The sequence below is a fragment of the Anneissia japonica genome, unplaced genomic scaffold (genome assembly GCF_011630105.1).
Source record: "Anneissia japonica isolate Jap-2015-1 unplaced genomic scaffold, ASM1163010v1 scaffold2652_len1590060_cov184, whole genome shotgun sequence".
NCBI classification, from domain to species: Eukaryota; Metazoa; Echinodermata; class Crinoidea; order Comatulida; family Comatulidae; genus Anneissia; species Anneissia japonica.
The window spans coordinates 1,311,294-1,332,046 of NW_022699919.1; the positions used below are offsets into that span (position 1 = coordinate 1,311,294).

The window sequence follows — 20,753 nt, forward strand, 5'->3', positions numbered from 1 at the left end:
GAATTTTTAATGGCCCTTTCCGCTTAAGCCACGCCCCTTGGATATTGTTGCTAAGGTCCCACAAATCATGTATTTGTAGGACATGCGCTTATTCCTGGCCCTGGTCCGTTGTCCATAAATGATGACAGGAAAAACATATAACGTTCCTCTCTTTTTCCTAATTTAGTCCCACCAAGAAGTCAGCATTAAATTGCACACAAAATTCCGCAAGTGGTTCAACGAATGGGTAAGGAAAAACGTTAGTCGGGAACAAGAGAAGCAAGTGGAACGCTGGTTTATGGGTGATATTGATGACCTGATACCTTGCCAAACAAGGAGTCGTAAGGTGGAAACGGAAGAGCACAAGTACCGAAGGTTTTCAGTCATTTACCCCAAAGAGGACTCACTGAGTTCAAAATCATGAGGGTGAGCAAGTGCACCTGCTCTCACTCCCACTTTCTACAAATCAAGTTGTATTTATACTTTGTAAAGTATAAGGTAATTTTTGTCCCAAATTTTGAGATGACTTTGTAAATAGTGTATGTACATTGGTTAATGCTGGAGAGAGATCTACAGCGAAGCAGTTAGACTGCATCGATTCAGGATAATAATTGTCAGTATGTATTTTACAACACCTGAATGATTTGCAGATCAGTTGAGGATGAGGGCACTTGACCGACCACAACTTCCAGGATTGGTACGCGTGCTACAATAAAATGTGTACTGGTCTGTCTTATACAATTAGAGCCATGTGGTTTTTAGCATCTATATTTAGCCGGTGGTCTAGAAGATTTTTTTTAATGAAAGCCCTATCCTCAAAGTGTGGTTTAAGTAACTGTATTTAAACAAAAGCCCTGGATGTGTACAGTAGTTAATGTAGACGAAGCATTAAGTATTGAAATATATTGTACTTGGAGTCCTCACTCTGATTCTGTATTTTTTTACATGATTATTTCATCTCCTTATTATTTTATTATTATTGAATGTTAATTATTTAAATTATAATTATCAGTGTGTGCGTGTGTGTATTTTTATTTATTTTTTCACAAGCTAAGCATACTGCCAATTTTGTGATACATTTTTAAGATTCCTCTTTGCTTAAATCATTTTCCAATACTTCTCCTTTCTCAACTGTCACCAATTAGCTATTCAATTACTGATATTCAAAGGATACTTTAAAAAAATTATTTTTGTATTAGCAATAATGAAATTGGAATGGAGGTTTTTATTTCCATGGTTGTTTGAGAGCTCCATATTGTGAATGTGCCCTTTTGTACAAGTTTTTACAATCGGTATCACTGATGCAATACTTGGAAAATAGTCTTTTGTAACTATCTTTAAATCACATACTCATTATATATTATATAAGACTGTATTAACAGATGGGAAATAAAAATAGTGACAAAGACTGTAATTTTTGAAGTTACATCGTATGCATGTTCAGAAAAAACAAAACAAAGTATGGTTAAGGACATAAATGCAGTTCTCGTGTTACATTTATATACATTTTTTGGCTCACTTTTAAACAAGTCATCCTATTTGAAATCAGCCCTTCATCCTGACAATAAAATAGCACTACGTTAATTAATGATCATAATGTTTGTTTTATATAATACATAAATGCCTACAGTAAATGCTTGAATAAGCGCCGCAGCGTTTATAAAAACATATTGGTATATCGTTTTAGATGCCTGTTCCTATGATAACTATTTCACATATTTCAGTAGGCCTACCATAGGTTCTATCATCGTTCTTTTCGTTTATAAAGAAAAGCTTGTGTCTTCATTGTGTTACTTATTCATTTTAACACTGTATATATTGTATTTAAAACTCTGTTTCGTTACACACAGGGTAATATTATATACAGTACTCTTGATTAAGTGCCGAGGCGCTTTAGGGAAAAAAGTTATGTTTGGTGCGGTGCTTATTCGAGCATTTACGGTAAGCTTTCTATGTGTTGCTCATTATTGCCCCGGTCATAGGACCAAAACCACATACTGTAGCTCCCTGTGGGGAGTATTCCAATAAATGTTGAAGTGCACTGGAATTTGTGAATAAAGTGCCTTGCCTAAAACAGCCACCCTCAATTGCTTCTACTAGATGGGATTTATCGAACGCATTCAGCCGGGCACTCACCCGATGGTCGGCGGCCAACATAATTATATGGAGAAGGCCACAACGTACGTGCAGCAGATCGTTTTAATGACGATCTTTTAGACTGCCGCCAACAATCGGCAGACGGTGTCTTGTCGTCTAACGCTCAGAGCGAGTGGAGTTGGATTCGTCGCACGATACAGTGAGTGTCAGGCTTTAGTGAACGACAGATCTTGAGACAGGTGCTTAAAAATAGGATAACAATAATGAAAGGATTTGATTAGAGAAAGGGTAGAGTAAGGATTGAAGAATTGACAACTGTGTGTTAAGGCATTGCAATAATTTTTTTTTTTAATGCAGGGATCACGCAGCAACAAAACACCTTGATATTGAAAGGTGGTCTATATCCTTATGGACTTATCTGTTTTATAAGCATTACATAACCCATTCTTAAACAAATTTAAATCATGGATGGTTTCTTAGGTGGAAAAGAAAAATATTTTATGCTTACAATGCTCTGCATGCATGTTACTACGACCATGGTAGGAAATGGAATTTGACACAATCAAGGCTTCATTGCGGATTAAGGATCTTTGTTAATCATTATTGTAATGATTATTTAGTAACTCAAAAGACTCTTTGTTACATGCCTATGAAGTAATTCTTGTAAAGGTTAATTGTGGAAGTTATTATACTACTACTACTACTGTCCGACCTGCAGTGTAATGTGTAGTGTTGCAGCCGACTTCTTTGGCCCAAACCCCCCCCCCCCCCCCCCCCCCCCCCCAACTTTTTTGCAATATTGCGTGAACATAGGGTTTTAGTCAGCCCAGATGGTTTTTATTAAATATAATTTGGTTCTTGTATATTTGTATTTATCTTAATCACCTTCAGAATATCTTCACAGAGAACTGAACTCGCTTCTTTCTTGGCGATAGTATTTTGTATACATCTGGAAACATTCCACCACAAGTTCACGAAATAAATTTAAGTGCATTAACTTAATTTTTCTCCAAAAGATCAAGAACATAAAAGGCCTAAATTGGGTACCAAAGTATTTGAAATTAAGATATAAATGTTTATTCCTTTTTACCAGACTACACTATGTTAGGCAGGTAGTGTAAACTATTCTTATTTTTTGGTATTATTCAAGATAATTTTTTTTCTTTCTTTATTAAAGACACTTATTAAATTTGTACAGTTCAGTTGTGAATTACAAACTCCATTAAATTCCTTTTTCAGGTAATCTGTTGAGTAACTTTGTTTTTTTTTTCCAGTTGTCATTGATAGCACCTACAACACTAACAGAAACGCTTAAACTCTTAAGCACTCACTGCATTGTACAACAAATGCAACTCCACTCTGTGAGTGACACCGTCTGCTGATTGTCGGCGACAGTCTGAACTGATTGTCATTAAAAAAACGATCCGCTGTGCGTGCATCGTTGCGTTGCGTATTTTATAGAATCGCGCTGACTGGCAAGCGCAGTGTCTGGCTTTAGAGGTGAATCCCCTTTTACTACTAAGCACCGGGCCCCTTCTACTAATAACTCAGCTTACACAAATTACAGGTCCTTCCATTAAATGAAGACGTCCAAAGCTATGAAAATTAATTGCTCATACGTGGGGGCCATCAGTTCTGCCATAAAGAACAATGTTATTTGGCTTTTATATTATCCCATTTCCAAAGTGGCATTTTATCAAAACAATCAATTTCTATCAATGAGCTGAATGAGCTTTAGCTTAAATATTTATCGATAGGGAGATTACCCATCCCCGGCCACTTTTTGAGCAAAAATACTTTGCAGATATGCATGGGACCCAAACATTCGCTGTTGCGCTCTGACAGTAACACATTCTCCAGTTTGGGTCGGGGGAGTGCTGAATAGAAATATTACATCCACTGAACATTATTACAAACTGCAGTTAAGGGGTCATCCATAATTATCAACATCTTCAAAAGAGTACAAAACATACTCTTTTCTGTTACCCCCTCCCACCCCCGAAAGAGTACACAATAAAGTGTTGATTTGTGTCATTTTGAGATCAACATTTATGTTTTTTATAAAAGTATGTCTACACTTTCAACCCCCTAAAGCGTATGTTTTGTACTCTTTTGAAAATGTTGATAATTATGGATGACCCCTAAACACAATGAGAAAAAAATATCTAAAAACCCATGATTGCCGACGAAGAGCCAAAAAGTGCCCTAGACTCGGAAAGCCACAGGACCACTGGTTATGTTAATACTAAAGTATTATTTCCAAAATGTCTTTACATTCACAATAAAAGTGCATTTGTGACAGAAATTTTTTATCAACACATTAATAAACCAATTGTTTTAAATAAATTGAGTACATAAAACAAAAACCCCTTTATGATGATAGTTTTGCACCTTAAAGGTACATGTATACTGTACTGCCACCTACAATATAGGATTAAAATTTGGTATGGAAAAATGTAAGGGTATATAATATACAAAGATAGTACTGTATTTAAAATTGAATTCCGTGGCAGTCAGTGATGCAAGATGAAAACTACAGTAGTGTACTAGAGCATACCAGTGGGGTGGTGGGCCAAGTTCCCCACACTGTCTCGTAGATATGCAACTGGTGGCAGTACATTATAACCTCCGGTACATTAATAATAATCAGTACACTGTGCAGATGATTCTAACCAGCACCATTACTAAGGAAATATTAAGTGAAAACTAGTTTACTGTTTTTAATACAATTCAACTCAGATGCTGAAAATGACAAAAAAAAATATTTTGAAATTATATTTCATCATTCTGCATTAACATACAGTTTATTAACTTGAGCATAGGAATTATTGAATTTAAAAAAAAAATGTTTAACTTAATATTTATACCAAATAAAGGTAATAATAAAACAAGTTTTTCTATCAATTGTTGCTGTCAAACTATGGGCAAACATTTTGAAATTCACATTTTCTGGATATTGTGCACGAGAGAATAAATACAACAAATATGTTCATGGTGCTCGTACAGTACCATATTTACTTTCAATATTACATCCTAATATAAATGCAAAGCAAGTGCTTGTTGAAAATACAACTGAATAAAATATATATATTATAATATTGTAGTGAAAATAAAACACTAATATAACAGAGCAGCTAATATAAAAAATACACTTTTTTTTTTGGTAACTAGTAAATACTGTAACGTTTTACAAAAGTTGTCAAACCACTAAATATAGTATATGTGGAAACGTGGGCAAAACAAGCCTAAACAAATACCAGCAGCTGGGTGAAAGATATTTTAAGGGTGGGTAGTTGGTAACATTAAAGTCAGACATCAAAAATTTGATGTTGTAGAAATGATTTTTCTAAGACAGAAAAATGTTGTTTGATGAAAAACTGGGGATCAGTGAATGAGATACAAGTTTTTGAATATTTAAAAACTGGAGGAATAAGGGGCACACCCACCGCCACGAAAAATGGAACTTTCTGAATTAAAAAAAAAAGTTATCCTTATTTTTATTACACCCACCACTGCCTTGAAATCTCCAAAAATAAGTTTTCTTCCTAATTACATAAATTTAAAGCATTTGACCATCACATTACCACACCGTTTACATTTACCAATAAAATTTAGTTGAATGTTTTTAGCAAAATCAATTGGTAAATAAGAAAACAAAACATTCTTTTTTTTTTTGCCCTCTTCTGACAGTCTTTAAAAGAAAATAAGTTTGCGAAACAAGATATAAAAAAAGTCTCGCCTTACCTGTACATTGGCAAGTTTGAAGAATAAATTTAATAGATAGGATGCCTGATTGACCAAATTTTTTTTTTTTTTTAAATGTTTTGTTTTTTATTCAGGGGGATACAAAGGTTCCATATCTCCCAACAAAACAAAAAAATCTCCCAGAAACTAACAATACATATCTCCTGCTAATTCAGAATATTTGCATATTTTTACCACTGACTATCCTGTCTCCCGGCAGGTTGGCTGCTAATTATCACATGCAGCAAAATACAGGGCCTGTTAAGAAAGCTCATTAAACTAAACCTCCTGTTAGTGGCTTGTCCAAACATTCGGTGGAGGACGAAGGTGGGGGATGCATACTACCATTGGTAAGGGTTACAATGTACAGTATCCCAATATTAATCCATTTGAATAGAAGATTTAATTGTTAATTTCAGGTGGTGGAATCAAATTTTAAATATTGCTGCCAATTAAAAAAAACCAAAAAACACTTGATTTATAATTCAGTCTTTTTTGCTTTGTTAGTTTTTGTTGAATCATCAGGTAATATACGGTTCTCATCTCTCTTTTTATCATCTTTCGACTTTAATTTGTTATCCTCAAAACTTTTCTCTTTCTTCTTTTTCTTTGCATCTTTGTTCTTCTTTTTGTCTTTTTTCTTGTCACTGTCCTTTTTCTTGTCATTTTTCTTGTCTTTGTCTTTTTTCTTGTCTTTTTTCTTCTTGTCTTTCTTTTCACTTTTTTTCTTTGGCTCCACAAACTTGTCTGAACCTCTTCCAAAATATTCTTGTTGGTCTATGGTTACGGAGAGACATCGCTCCTGATCGAGTAGAAAGTTTTTAATGTCGAATGCTGTGCTACCATCAGTTACCATAAAAATGGCCCGGTCATCAGACACCATATACCTGCAAAAACCAAAACAACCTATGAGACAGTATTACCATCAGTTACCATAAAAATGGCCTGGGCATCGGACCACCATATACCTGCAAAAACCAAAACAACCTATGAGACAGTATTACCATCAGTTACCATAAAAATGGCCTGGTCATCAGACACCATATACCTGCAAAAACCAAAACCTATGAGACTGTTACTTTAAACTCTTTTAAGACCAAGCTAAAGACCTTCCTTTTCCATCAGGTTCTTCATTAATTTAACATTATATCCTTATTCTGCTTTTATATACAGCTCATTGAGAGCTAGCTTATAATGCGCTATATAAGAATGAACTATATTATTATTATTAATAAAGCTGAATCCGCCCCCCCCCCCCCCCCCCAAATCCCACTCACAGACAGGTGTACATCTTGGATAAACATACTGTGCCTCTGTGAGGATGTTGGGTTGTTTTAAGTTGCAGGAGAAAACAAGAAAACCAAAAACAGTAACTGAGAAACATAACAATTCTTTTTTATTTTTCTTTAAGGTTTGGAGAGGGCCCTCACTAATCATGAAAATGTGTGTCAATAAAAATAATACTACAGTGTATGTAAGTTTTTAACACAGCATCACTCATCTCTCAGAATGCTGTTACACACAAATGCAATTAAATAAGAAATAAAAAATTAAAATGTGTTTTTTTAGGCAGTTTTAACATTAAAATAGATATTGGGGGCTGGTTCCATAATGGTGCACAATGGTAGAAAAGGATTTATAGCCATGATGTTACGGGTGTAACATCATGGATGATACCTTAAAAATTAGCTCAATTTTGTGCAGAAATCGGTAACATCATGAATGATACACCTTAAAAATTAGCTCAATTTTGCGCAGAAATCACAACAAAAATAGTGCTCAGAATCATAATAACTGCATATATTGGCTTAAATTTTGGTCTAACCTGCGGGGAGATTGGCCCTTATTTTCCAAAATTCACAGACAGATTTCTAGGCCAAATTTTTGAGTGGAGGATATATTCCTAGTGCAGGCCTTACTTTACAATCTGGGGGCTAAATATCCACTGCATTAGATATACACGATGTATGTCCCAGATACCTTTGTAACTGATAATTAGATTGAAACAGCTGATTCTGCCACCGTTCGGTGATCGTCTCCGCTTCTTCTTTGGTTGGATTACCCGAAACACTGACAAACATCATCAGGGTCTTTCCTTTCTTTGTCATCTTCACCATTGATTCTGGATCTGATGGATCAATCTTAGAAAGATCTACCTTAGGAGGCTCTCTCAGGTGTTCTGGGAGGTCATCCTCATCCTTCTCTTCATCTTCCTTTCGATTGAAATGACACAAAAATAACAAACATAAATACGTAAAGAATAGTGAAGTCAAATTGCAAATGATCAACTTACTTTTCATGCAAAAATACATTTTAGTCTGTATGCTAAAGTGCAAATACACAATAATAAGGCTAAGCCCTAGCCTAGACCTTAGGTAGTTTTAATTTTTTTTTTTTTACAATTTATTTAACTAGGATAAAATTAAAATCACATTATTCAATTTAAATTATTTAGAAATATTGAATTAATATAGATAAGCCAAAATGTAAACTAAATGTTAGAAAATCTTCATGATCATATACAGTTAGGTTAGAGTTGTGAATGATCGAATGCATGACCAAATCATGAACTTGAATCTAAAACTATCAATGAATTTAAATCGAGCATTGCTAAATTTTGGTCTGAAGAATACCTTAAGTTTCACCCGAATGTTATGGAAGAGTTTGTACAAATGTTAAGCCCCATTCCCGGCAAGATTTCAGTTAAGAAAAATCTGATTTTTGTAAGTTATAAAGATTTATAAATGTAATACGAAATTGCTAATTTAACTGAACTTAGACATTCCTAAACATGAAAAAAATGTAAAATAAGACTGAAATTTAATTTTTTTTTGCTCCACACAAAAAATAAATGCGAATGGATTTTTCGTTTGATTTTGCGATAGGTCTGTGAAGAAACATAGTAGGCGCCGAAAACATGATATTTTCCGTTGCTAGTATTGACACTTGTGAAATATAATATTTCATAGGAATTATTTCAAATCTGTTAAAAAAATTATTCTGGCCAAGATTTTGACAATTAAACAAACATATCTCAGGTCTACTCAATCGATCACAGTGTGCGAGATGTGAAGTACAAAAACCAATTTCATTAGAGAGACGCACTTTATTGACTGTATAAAGTATGCATAAAAAAAGCGAGAGCATTCCACCGGATACGATCTACAACCTCTGTGTTTGCCAAGTAACGAGGAATTCATTGAGAAAATGGTAATCTCCTATCTATATGAGAAATAGTCTGTACTTCTCATTTTTGTTATTCTTTTGCGTAAAACTAAAATTTATGCCAATATTTTTCCATTGTTTATAATAAACAATATGCAAATAAATAATTATGCATATGCATTTTTTCTTTAAAAAATCTTTTTTAGTGAAATTTTGCCAGGAATAGGGCTTTATACCCTGATTTGAGGGAAAAATGAGCTAGCCTAGTAGGCCCTAGCCTAGGCTTGGGCACACAAGTGCTAAATAATGAAGAAACTTAAAACTCTACGTGTCGCAATGTGAGAGGCTAGGCTTAGCCCACAACTATTGGCCTAGGCCTAATCGGTACTTGGGAGAGTACGGCGGTGGTGGTGTCAAACTGGAGGACAGACAGACTAGGCCTACAAAGAGGGGGTTATTATTACTATAGATAGGCCAGCAGCAGGTAGGTACCTAGGCCTAGTCCTAGCCAACCAAAGCCCTAGGGCAGGCCTACCTCCCATTCGTCAAAAAGTCTCTCCATGTCTGCATCGTTAAAATCACGAATATCCTTTTTCTTCTTTGTAGGCTTGCTTTCCTCTTTCTTATCAGGTGTTTTTTCTGCAGAAATTATGTCTACTAGACATACTACTAGGAAAATAGTAAGATAAACTTTAATGCGATTCATCGCTAGAAAAATGAAATCCCGATTCTAGCGTGAGCCCCTGTTATGTGACCCGGGGTGTTGTTGTTTTAGCCAACCGCGTATCGCCACAAAACTAATTGCAAGTGATTGGTTGATTTGGTAAGAATGAACCAATGGCCTTGAAGACAATAATACTATGTAGGCGCCCTCTATAGGCTGATAATACATTATGGAAAACAACAGATCAGCGGACGCACATGTGAAAGAAGGAATAGATAGATCGGTTTCTATTATTGCAAAGAGGTGGACGATGATGGGCGTTCGTTAAATACTGGACTTTGACTCCTTCCTCAAAGACACAGTCAGCTAGCGCAACTGATAAATATGTTGAGATTTAATAGCTCTATCAAATACCAGTGGTAAGTAGTTTTTATCTTTGCTCGTTTGGCCTGGCAAAGTGACCACACCCAACTGGGGGTTCATTCATCAACAAGGCAGACTGGTTTTTTTAGTTCCATTGTTAGCGCGCTCAGACCTCAGCAGCTAGCTGTGTTCTCCAGGAAGATTTAACACACACACACACCGACCGGATAGGCCTAAATTCGTGAAACCTCTTCCGACTTTTACCGGTTTTTAATGAAAATCATATAATGAAGTGTTTATTCAGTTATGGACTTATAATTATTTATGAGGTATGAAGTCATACATTCTCGCAATTTTTAATGTACGAATTTTAGTTAGGCCGTAAATAAGTAAATTTTAATTTTAGGCCTGGCCTAGTTTAATTCTAAAATTTGCAGGTTGTTGATATAATATGTTTAAGAGCATTAATTATGTTCCTAGAAGATGTTAATGACAGATATAATATTAAAGAATTTGAAAATGTATACCTGGCGTTTATGTAGTAAAAGGGGCCTACCTGTAGGCCTGTAGGCCTATCTTTGTTTTTTTTTTGATAAATATTTTTTTTTTTTCCCAGCCTTTTAAATCTAGGCCCCCTATAATACTGGTATATTGACACCTACTTTTCTGCACCGAAATTGGTCCATATTTTCAACATCGCGGCAGATTTCTAGGACCTAGGCCAATTTTTGCATGGGTGATATTTCCGTTAAAATAGGCCTACCAATATCAAATTGTGAGTAATTAATACCGTTTTGAGGTGCTGAATATTTAATGACAGATATTTACTTTTTCTCTAGGTCTATTCATTTATTTTATTTTAGTAAATTTAAATAGTTAAAAAAAAAAAAACATTCTGTGATCATTAATACCATTAAAGTGTTTTTTTCAATTCCAAATTATTTTAATCTACCATCTTATTCCGAATATATTGTAGCCTACTTTCATGCAATACATTTAGAATGATGTGTTCAAAAAAAAAAGATCAAACAATATATCAGACCTTACAGTGCTTTCAACCATGTGCTCAGATCATGGTTGGCGTGAGGAGGGTACTGATATGTCCACACAAATTTTTAAAGGGGTTGGTACCCCTTTTTCAACTGCAGTGTAATTTCATATTAAGTCAAGAAGAAGCCTGAAAAGTGATGAGGTTGACTGTATAAATGTCCCTGATTTTAAGGAAAAGGCAATCTGCAACAGTTCTATGCCATTAATTAAATTTATTACTTAACACTCTTGTACGATTTTGTAAATATGATGTTATGATGCCATGTAACAAGCGTTAATAAAAGTTGCCAATTAAAAATCATGAAGGATTTGTTGGAGCTTCATTTCGACTACAGTATAGCGTGGTGATGAGGATGAATTTTACTATAGGAGTGTCATTTTTAGCCATCTAGAGGACGTACCATTTCCTCAAATTTTCGCACCATTCCCCACCATGGTTGGGCCTTTCAAACTGGATGTGCCCTGGTGAAGAGTGGCCCACCCATGAAATGTCATTTTTTTCAAGTATGCAATCAGATCTTTCGAGGTATCAGGAACACTCGACAAATCTTTGTACGCCAGCATGGGTGATAAAGTTTGCGCACAAAGGAAATAATTGACACAGAAGTACTCAATTATTGGTACCTAAAAGCCACTAAATTTGCTGTTTTTTATAGTTGTTTTCTAAAAATTTTACAAAATTCAGGAGATTGAATGGAAAATCGGGAAAATCCTGATTAAATTGTGAGGGTTGGAATGTATGTAATGAGGTAGTCTTGCTTGATGGATGGAGACAAATTATTACTGCACAGAGCATGAACATAAAATTTTACCACATTTTGATTGTTTAATGAACTTTATACGCAGATTGTTTTGTTTGAAAGTCGATCACTACATAGTGTAAGTGCCATCTTCAAGCACATGTTAATATACAGTAGGCCTATATTAGTGTTAAAAAGTATTGTTCTTTGTGACCGATCCACAATATTTTTTTATATTTTCAGTGTTGCAGAAATTCTATTGTAAGCATGTAGGAGACAATCAAATTTGCGCTATATAAATTGAATTATCTGACCAACATCAAAACAAATCAAATTTTCAAACTCGTATTGACTCATGCCAGAAGATTTTTTATGCAACGAGGCATTTTTTGTCGCTGGGCGTGTAATTCACATGAGCAGATTGATAATGTATTGTACAGGCCACATCGAGAACAGGACTTGTAGCAGACGCAATCAGTCCGATACGGATGTTCCAGAAGAGGAATGGCCTCCAATGAGTTGTATAGTCCAGCATTATTGAGTGTAGATTGTGAACTATGTGCCAGTCGTATGCAAGCTGTCACAGATCTGTTGTTATTAACTAGCGACTTAAGACCAGTGAACACCGAAAGTTTGTCGGTTTTTGGTGAATCTTATTCAAAGTGTCGTGAAATTATAATCGCAAGGAGCATGGGTCTGACGGTGTTTACCCGTGATATAATGAACCAACTGCGAGGAAACAGGTTAAAGGACGTTTCGGATACTTTGAAAGATTTGACCGATGTCGTCATCAGAATTGTTGAATGCTCAAGTCATGCAGCCTATCTTGCGGCAATCAGTGAACTTGGCTCAGTGCCAGCTTTGCCAGGAATCATAGACAAATACAAGGTGACACGTGCTAAGGTAGACATTGAATTAGCTAGTAGTCGTTTTCATCTTACTCCGCTTTCGGAACTATCTCCACAAGTGCTCGTAAATATTTCTGAGGAATTGATAAAGAATCTAGAGACACTGACCCACGCATGTAGACTTGCCAGTGACGCGAGTGATGACCCGTTCCACAAAGAACAATTTCGATTGTCTCTAAAAAATGTTACTGCATGTACAAGTTCTTTGTTGTCGTGCATACGGCGATATAAAAGTACTCTGGATGAGCAGAGTAGAGCAAGGTGCATATCTTTTTCAAAACCATTGGTGCAATCTTGTATGTCATTAGTTGATTATGCCACCGAATCTGAACACATCGGTTTACCTGCGGATTTGCCCGAGAGCAGCAGGCGCATACAGACGGCCATCTTAGGTGGCTGTATGAGCATTGCAAGTTCTTGTGTTAGGCTTTGCGAGAGTGTCCAAATGGCTCTGTATGATATTAACAATCCAGAATCCATGAAGCGGTTATCCGTATGCTGCGCTGCAATTTTAGATGGATCTCAACTCCTATCGCAAGCTTTACGGGACAAGGCATCTGTCAGAACGCTGTCTTCAACGCCAAGTTCTAGTCCACGATCTCAATCCACAGAGACCTTATGACATAAGATGTCCGCGGTAAGTATGGCATCGCAGTCAATGACAACGACCGATGAATTAGCCAATACAATTTGATGAACCGTACTGTATTCTAATTCAAAAATGAATTCATTAAAATGCCATTTTACTGAGAAATTAAGAGATTGACTTTGATGTTGAATATTTGAATAAAACTGCTTGAGATTTATTCTCAACTAAAGGAGACATACATAATGGAAACTTAAAGTATTATGGGATGTAGATTTGACTTCCACGTTGTCTGTGTTAAGTTATTGTACTGTACACATTTCTATATCAAGTCTGTACTTATAGTGCTTTTTCCCCATCTATGTAGGTTTTTAAAATATGAAACTGATGCAAATTTAGTAATTACAATTGTAACACTATCACTGTAAAATAAAATATGTTATAATTTATAATATTGATATCAAAGATCTATATTTTCACTGCATTGGATATTTAAACTGGTATTTGAACAAAGATATTATTACATGTTGTATTAAACTCAAAAAACATTCAACTACAGTAGTTCAAAAAGACTAAGTGCACCAGATTTCTAATTTAGCACCTCGCAAAATTTTGTCATGTTCTGTGTATTAATGGCAGTTGCTACAGTATATTATATTATGGTGTTTATTAAAGATATATACTGTATATACACCATCTGTTGTAAAACTAGTAAAAAATTCACTGACATTCAGTTAATGAGAGACAGATCAAACAAACTACAGTAAATCGATTTTACTAATTTGCACTATACTATACTATAAAAATCCTTGATATACTGTACATTACCAGCAAGTAGAATGGAATACAAAATATATTTATAATTGTTGATGAGAAAAATCTGTTGTTTTTATTTACAATTGAAAGTACAGTAGGTAATTAAAATATTTATTTTATTAGTTGAACACAGGAGAAACCTAGTAATTAACCTTTAAACTGGATTTATCTGTAAAGTAAATTGTACACAGAAAATTTTGGTTTTTTTTTTAGCTTTTCCATATTTGATGACGTTATGCTAATTTTCATTATTTTTATCAGAATTAATTTATTTACAATTCATACAACAAAAACAGAAATTATTGTTAGAGAGCTCATTAATTATTAAAAAATTAAAATCACTGTACATCTTCAGGCTTCCTAATCAATCTAATCAAAGAATTTAAAGTTTTCAAGATCTTGTATATTTTTAACTATTTATATGTATGGGTGAGGGGTAAAGTAGATGTTTATTGGCTAATTTTGCATATAAAAATTAATTATAATATTTCTTTCAAATGAATTGATTGTTTAGAGGAGGGTCAACCCCTGTAGACCCCACCAATAATTTGCCAAAATAAGTTTTAATGTATTGATTGTGACAAAACAGGCCGATTGGATCACCAGTGGGCTGTTTATTTTGGTCCAAAAGTATTATAGGGGATGACAAAATAAAAAAATTGCCAAATTAGTCTCCCAGAATATAAATGCTACGATTTCAAGGGCCCTCGGCAACCCCTTGGACCCAGCTCCCTTGCAAAGAGCTTAGTGGACTCACCCAATGTCCAAGCAGAGCTGCCCTCTATTGTCCCGTCCACAGCTGTCAAAATATACATTATCTGAGGTCTGTGTCTTGTCAGCAAATGGTTATTTTCAACTTCTAAATGTCATTGGAAACTAATTTCTAACCTGAATGTCCCGTCCATCTATCCTACTGACTAATATTACAGTGGAAGGCCTCTTAAAGTTTTTTTTATTAATTTTTTTTTTTTTTTAGTATTATTTTTATTTAACTGATTGATTAATTGGACAATCCAAGAATAAATTAATTTCTCTGAACACTTCAACATTTGGCGATTGTAATTGCTGCCTTCATAAAAACATCATTTTTTTTGTAGATTTATTACACTATACTTTATAGTGCTTTCACTCCACCTACTGTACAGTACTGTATTTTCAAACATTTTTTAAAGTTGATTGTTTTCCTGGTTTTACCTTGCCCTCAATTATTCACACTTTTATATCTCCTCAATTACCACAATAGATTTTTTAGCAATGCGAGTCAGTTCATTCCTTTTAATTGTTTGAATGGATCCTTGTTAATCACTGCAAAGATAAATCCTATGGGATTATTAAGAGATTAGGATGATCTTATCACAGTAACAAATCTAGTTATTAAAATCATAAACTGTGAAGACAATTTGAAAATATAGTTTTAAAAAAAGGCAGGCGCTCAGCGAGCCCGGAGGTCGTCGCCGACATGATTCTATAGAGAACGCAGTACCACAGCACTTTTAATGACGATCCATTCAGACTGCCACCGGCAATAAGCAGGCGATGTCTTCTGACGCTCGGAGGAAATGGAGTTGGGTTCGTCAGCAACGCAATGAGTGCTGGGTGGCTTCAGCAATTTTAATTTGGGTAGCACTTGTTATATTGGATTCATTAAGTAGTGAACGCAAAACAGCCAAATTCAAACAATCATATTTCGCCACTACTTCCTTTTGCACCCAACTTATAGTAACTTATTATATGCAAAATTAGTTAAATATTGCAATAAATGTTTCTCTTTCTTTCTTCTTGCCCTACTCTTTTCTTAATTTTAAAATACTCACAGATAATTGTACAGTAATTCAAAGTTCCTCATTTTAAACAATGAAAAATTGTAAAAACTTTATTTTTATTCGAAATCATCCTTATGTCTAGTTATAAGTAAATGTTTTTTTTTTAATAATTTGTTAGTGTTGTAGTAGTAAAGAGTTAAGTTTATCTATACTTCAGGTGTAGATGAAATACAGTAAGAAACTGAATGAATTGCAACTCCAGTTAAACTGTAGAATTATGCCAGTGAAACAGACACAAAGAACTAATTTGCCCACTTCAATTCTCTATAAATTTCAATTGGAAAATTTTTTTCTCTTTCTACATCAATTTGATTTTTCTTTTTGCCTTTTTTCCAATTTGTAATTGGTCTTTTGTAGTGTAAAAATGAAAGCTTGACATTTTGTTCAAATTGGCTGCATGTTCAACAACTACGGTATGTAAACCTGCACTGCACATCTAAGTGATGCATTAGTAGGTCAGAGGTCATGTTCATTTGAATTAGTTATGTTCTTTTGATATTTTGTTACTGTATATTCTTTGGATACAATGTGTTGAATAGTACACAGTATACAGTGTTTTGTTTGGGTTTTTTTTGTTTTTTGTTGTTTTTTTATTTTGCAACATGAGTTTTGGGAATGTGTGAATTGCTCTAGGGTCTAGTTTGTGATTAAATGTGTTTTGTTTTTAAAAATCTAAAATTACATGTATGCAAGCAAATGGTGTTTCCTTGATTAGAAACAAGGAGTAATTACATTGTTGGAGCAAAAATTATGTTAACTGTATTTCTCTTGGTTCAATTTTAATAATTTATTTGTTTTGCTGTTTTAAGCAGAAGTATAGGAATATTTCACATTTCCTTGGATTTCAGAGAAGTGTTTGTGATACTTGTAAATGCTATTTATACACTGTATGGTCGAATGGTGCTTATTAACTCCCAACCCCGTAGGCAGTGGTAAATTGTGTACCACAGTAATATTACTGCGGGTCTACAGTGACTCCCACCATATAATTTATCTTTTGAAATGTTTTTTTCATGGTAAACCATGTGTTGGTAAGCTACTGTTAAAGTGAACTGTAGCATAATATAATGGTGCTCACATTGTAATTCCTGGTTCAAATCTTGTGAGTGCCATAATTTTTTCTGGTAAATAATATAATTTCATAGCTACATAATTATTAAGTCCTTGTGTGGAAATAGTACTGTACAGAATCAGTGGCGTATATAGGGGGGTCCACAGTTATTTTCTCCCCCCCCCCCTCCCCTCCCCCCCCCCCCAAAAAAAAAGAAGAAAAAAATCTTGCTCAAGTATAAATCATATTGATACTCCACTGTACTGTGCAGTAGCCACTAATCAGGGCTCCTACAGTAGTCTGAAACATAATTAAATGCAAGATGAGTTGCTTGCAGATTGTAGGATACAGATGAGGAGTTTATTTAATGTATGGTGATAGAATGTTGATACAAAGTTCATAGAGATTTATTAACATTTGCAACATGAGGTATATCAGTCTAATGCTTTTCAGTGTGTGTTACATAATACCTGTAAATGATGGTCTGTCTGAAAAATTACAGATCTCGTTTTCAAGTAGCCTCTACTGTTTCCACAATAGGTAATCTGTAGATGACCAGAATTGAATGTGTTGGATCAATGTGAAAAAATAATTAATATTTTTGTTCACATTTTGTACACTGTTTTTTTAAAGGCCTACAAGGAGCATAACATCTACAATTATTGGCGAAACACTCCTCCCCCAACGATTACTGTATCTCAGTGCGTAACACATAATTTGAAAAGGTTTATGGACACGAGGATGTGGATGGTTGATGATGATGATGATGACGATCATGATGACAATGATTATGATATGGTCAATAGTGATGACGACTGTTAATAATGTTGTCGATGATGGTGATGATGATGATGACAATGATTGATGTTGATTTCAGTGAGGATGATGGTTAAAGTAATGATACTGATGTTTTCATGAGCTAGATGCGAAATCTTACATACCTTTATGGGATGTTGAAATTTACCTCATATTTTGGGAAATCCTATATTGCCTTATAGGCCATGGTAATACCTGTCTCTTATACACATCTAGATGTGTATAAGAGACAGCCACTGTACTGTGCAGTAGCCACTAATCAGGCCTCCTACTGTAGTCTGAAACATAATTAAATGCAAGATGAGTTGCTTGCAGATTGTAGGATACAGATGAGGAGTTTATTTAATGTATGGTGATAGAATGTTGATACAAAGTTCATAGAGATTTATTAACATTTGCAACATGAGGTATATCAGTCTAATGCTTTTCAGTGTGTGTTACATAATACCTGTAAATGATGGTCTGTCTGAAAAATTATGAGATCTCGTTTTCAAGTAGCCTCTACTGTTTCCACAATAGGTAATCTGTAGATGACCAGAATTGGATGTGTTGGATCAATGTGAAAAAAATAATTAATATTTTTGTTCACATTTTGTACACTGTTTTTTTTAAAGGCCTACAAGAAGCATAACAACTACTGTACAACTATTGGCGAAACACTCCTCCCCCCAACGATTACTGTCTCTCAGTGCGTAACACACAAGATTTAACTTTTGTACACAAAGCAATTTGATCAAGAATTGAATTTAAAGTCTTAATACTTTCTCCATAATGTGCTTATAGATTTAGAATACAATTACAATATGTACTATGTGTATAGGATAACAGAAACCTATTAGTTTTATATGTTGCCAGGATGTCAAAACTTTGAAATATGTATCACATTTTTTATCGCAGTAACCCATCAGTTATAATTTATGTATCAATTTTCACATGTCCGATGTATTAAAGTCACTTTTTGTTTCTATAAAATACTTTCCAAGTTGGACATGTTATTTTGTCCAAAAGTTGTTAGAAGCATTGGTGTTTCTATAAACTAATAAGATGTATTTTAAAATGGTAAACTTAGGATTTTACGTGGTCTCACTTCCACTGTTGTCGTCGTTACAATAGACTATATTGTATGATATATTGTGTATACAGAAATAATCATATTTGATATTAATTAACGAACAAATAAACATTTTTATGGAAGAAAATTGTCGACTTAACGAGTTATTTATGATTCAGAAGATGTTTTTTTTGTTATTGCAAATAGCATTATAATTCTAAACTCATAAAATATCAAGAATTATGAAGTTGTTGTTTGTTTGGTTTGTGAATGAACGTCAAACTATCAACGATTATTCATTCAGCGTCATGACTATACGGACACACCCACAGTAATGAAAGAAATGTAAACAATTGACTTAGATATGCAAATGAGCTGATTATGTATCCATCAACTGTATACGGTACTCTTCCGGTACATTTATACTGGTCTAATAAAGTCTATACATCAGCATAACTAAATATATTATACATTATTTTTTATATAAATGAGATTGTGTTATTGCAGAACATCTGTAATTGATCATTCAAAAATGAGGGAGATTTAAATGTACTGTGGTTACTACTGTAATTGCTGACAGAAAATCGATTTAGTGTATGAATTTTCAGTTTTACAGTGGCTTACTGTACCTGTTCACCACACAGATAAGAAGTTCCAAGTGTTGAACATGAGAAGTTTTTGATTACATTGCATAATTATACTCATCCACCTACTGTACATTCCTGGTTGTTCATTGATTTATTTAAAAGGCCAGATTATTTTTAGATTTTGATGTCACAAGCCAAAGAAAATCTTGCTATAATTTACGGACTTAAGATAAAATTCTAAGATGCTGTGGCTGAAGGCCCCTTTTGGCCGCACAGACGTTTGACATTTTTTTGGCAATTTAAAATTCTATTCTTTTTTTAATGGTACTACAGCACAATATTAGGACACTAAATGACATGACTTTATTGAAAAAATATTTATCAAATGGTTTTAACTTTTATTTCTTTAAATATATTTTTTTTTATAATTTAATTTTTTCTCGCGGGCTAGAACAACTGCTTTGTGGGCAGCCTGTTAAGGACAAGGGACCTACATTGCCTGTACGTTGAGTATGTTTTTGCTTGTACACAAAAAGGACAAATTATGTTTATGAGCTTCAAAGACATGGCTCGTTATGCTGAGGAATTGAAAATTTACAGACAAATGTATTAATTTGAAAAGGTTTATGGACACGAGGATGTGGATGGTTGATGATGATGATGATGACGATCATGATGACAATGATTATGATATGGTCAATAGTGATGACGACTGTTAATAATGTTGTCGATGATGGTGATGATGATGATGACAATGATTGATGTTGATTTCAGTGAGGATGATGGTTAAAGTAATGATACTGATGTTTTCATGAGCTAGATGCGAAATCTTACATACCTTTATGGGATGTTGAAATTTACCTCATATTTTGGGAAATCCTATATTGCCTTATAGGCCATGGTAATACTATTTAACAAAAAATATACAGTCAATGGTTAAAATAATAATTTAAATAGTCTTTCATTTCATTTATTTTGTCCAAAAAACATTAAAAATTGACAAACACAAGAAAACAGAGAGCACAGGAAACAACACTCAGATGGCCAGACAGGATTGCCAAAAAGTGAACTAAATCACTGTCTAGTGGCTCTCCGATGCCAATGAGAACAAAAATTATTAAAAAATTAAATTAGCATAAAATATTCAAGTAAAATAGGCTAATCAATAAAATTTAAATTAAAAAATATATATATACAAAATCATCAGTGAAATCCGTCAAAATACAATAAAATTTGAAAAAGAAGAATTGCAGCAAAAAAAAAAAAACTAATGTTAAAAAGTTCAATTTACAAGGGTAAAATTCGAGACGAAA

General features: G+C 34.1%; 3 protein-coding genes across 5 annotated transcripts in view; 2 read left to right on the forward strand and 1 right to left on the reverse strand.

Annotated features, from left to right (window-relative positions):
• Positions 1-4,922, forward strand: part of LOC117103213 (paired amphipathic helix protein Sin3a-like) — a 31,934-nt gene extending 27,012 nt beyond the window's left edge. For 2 of the 3 annotated variants that reach the window (XM_033243754.1, XM_033243756.1), the window contains exon 22: positions 167-3,319. In XM_033243754.1, coding sequence (XP_033099645.1) covers positions 167-403 — 237 coding nt within the window. In that variant the 3' untranslated portion in view covers positions 404-3,319. Of the gene's footprint in view, positions 1-166 lie in introns of all 3 variants that reach the window. The other variant, XM_033243755.1, reaches the window with a different exon arrangement.
• Positions 4,923-5,878: 956 nt separating this feature from the next.
• LOC117103215 (LDLR chaperone boca-like) lies at positions 5,879-9,787 on the reverse strand. Its single transcript, XM_033243758.1, has 3 exons — positions 9,521-9,787; positions 7,801-8,033; positions 5,879-6,707 (listed from the first exon to the last, which is right to left on the reverse strand). Exons 1-3 carry the CDS (start codon positions 9,689-9,691, stop codon positions 6,299-6,301), a joined length of 813 nt encoding a protein of 270 aa, XP_033099649.1. The 5' UTR covers positions 9,692-9,787; the 3' UTR covers positions 5,879-6,298.
• A 109-nt stretch (positions 9,788-9,896) lies between these two features.
• LOC117103214 (talin rod domain-containing protein 1-like) lies at positions 9,897-14,621 on the forward strand. The gene is made up of 2 exons (XM_033243757.1): positions 9,897-10,068; positions 12,046-14,621. The coding sequence occupies exon 2, from the start codon at positions 12,307-12,309 to the stop codon at positions 13,330-13,332; it is 1,026 nt and encodes a 341-aa protein (XP_033099648.1). The 5' UTR covers positions 9,897-10,068; positions 12,046-12,306; the 3' UTR covers positions 13,333-14,621.
• Positions 14,622-20,753: the final 6,132 nt, after the last annotated feature.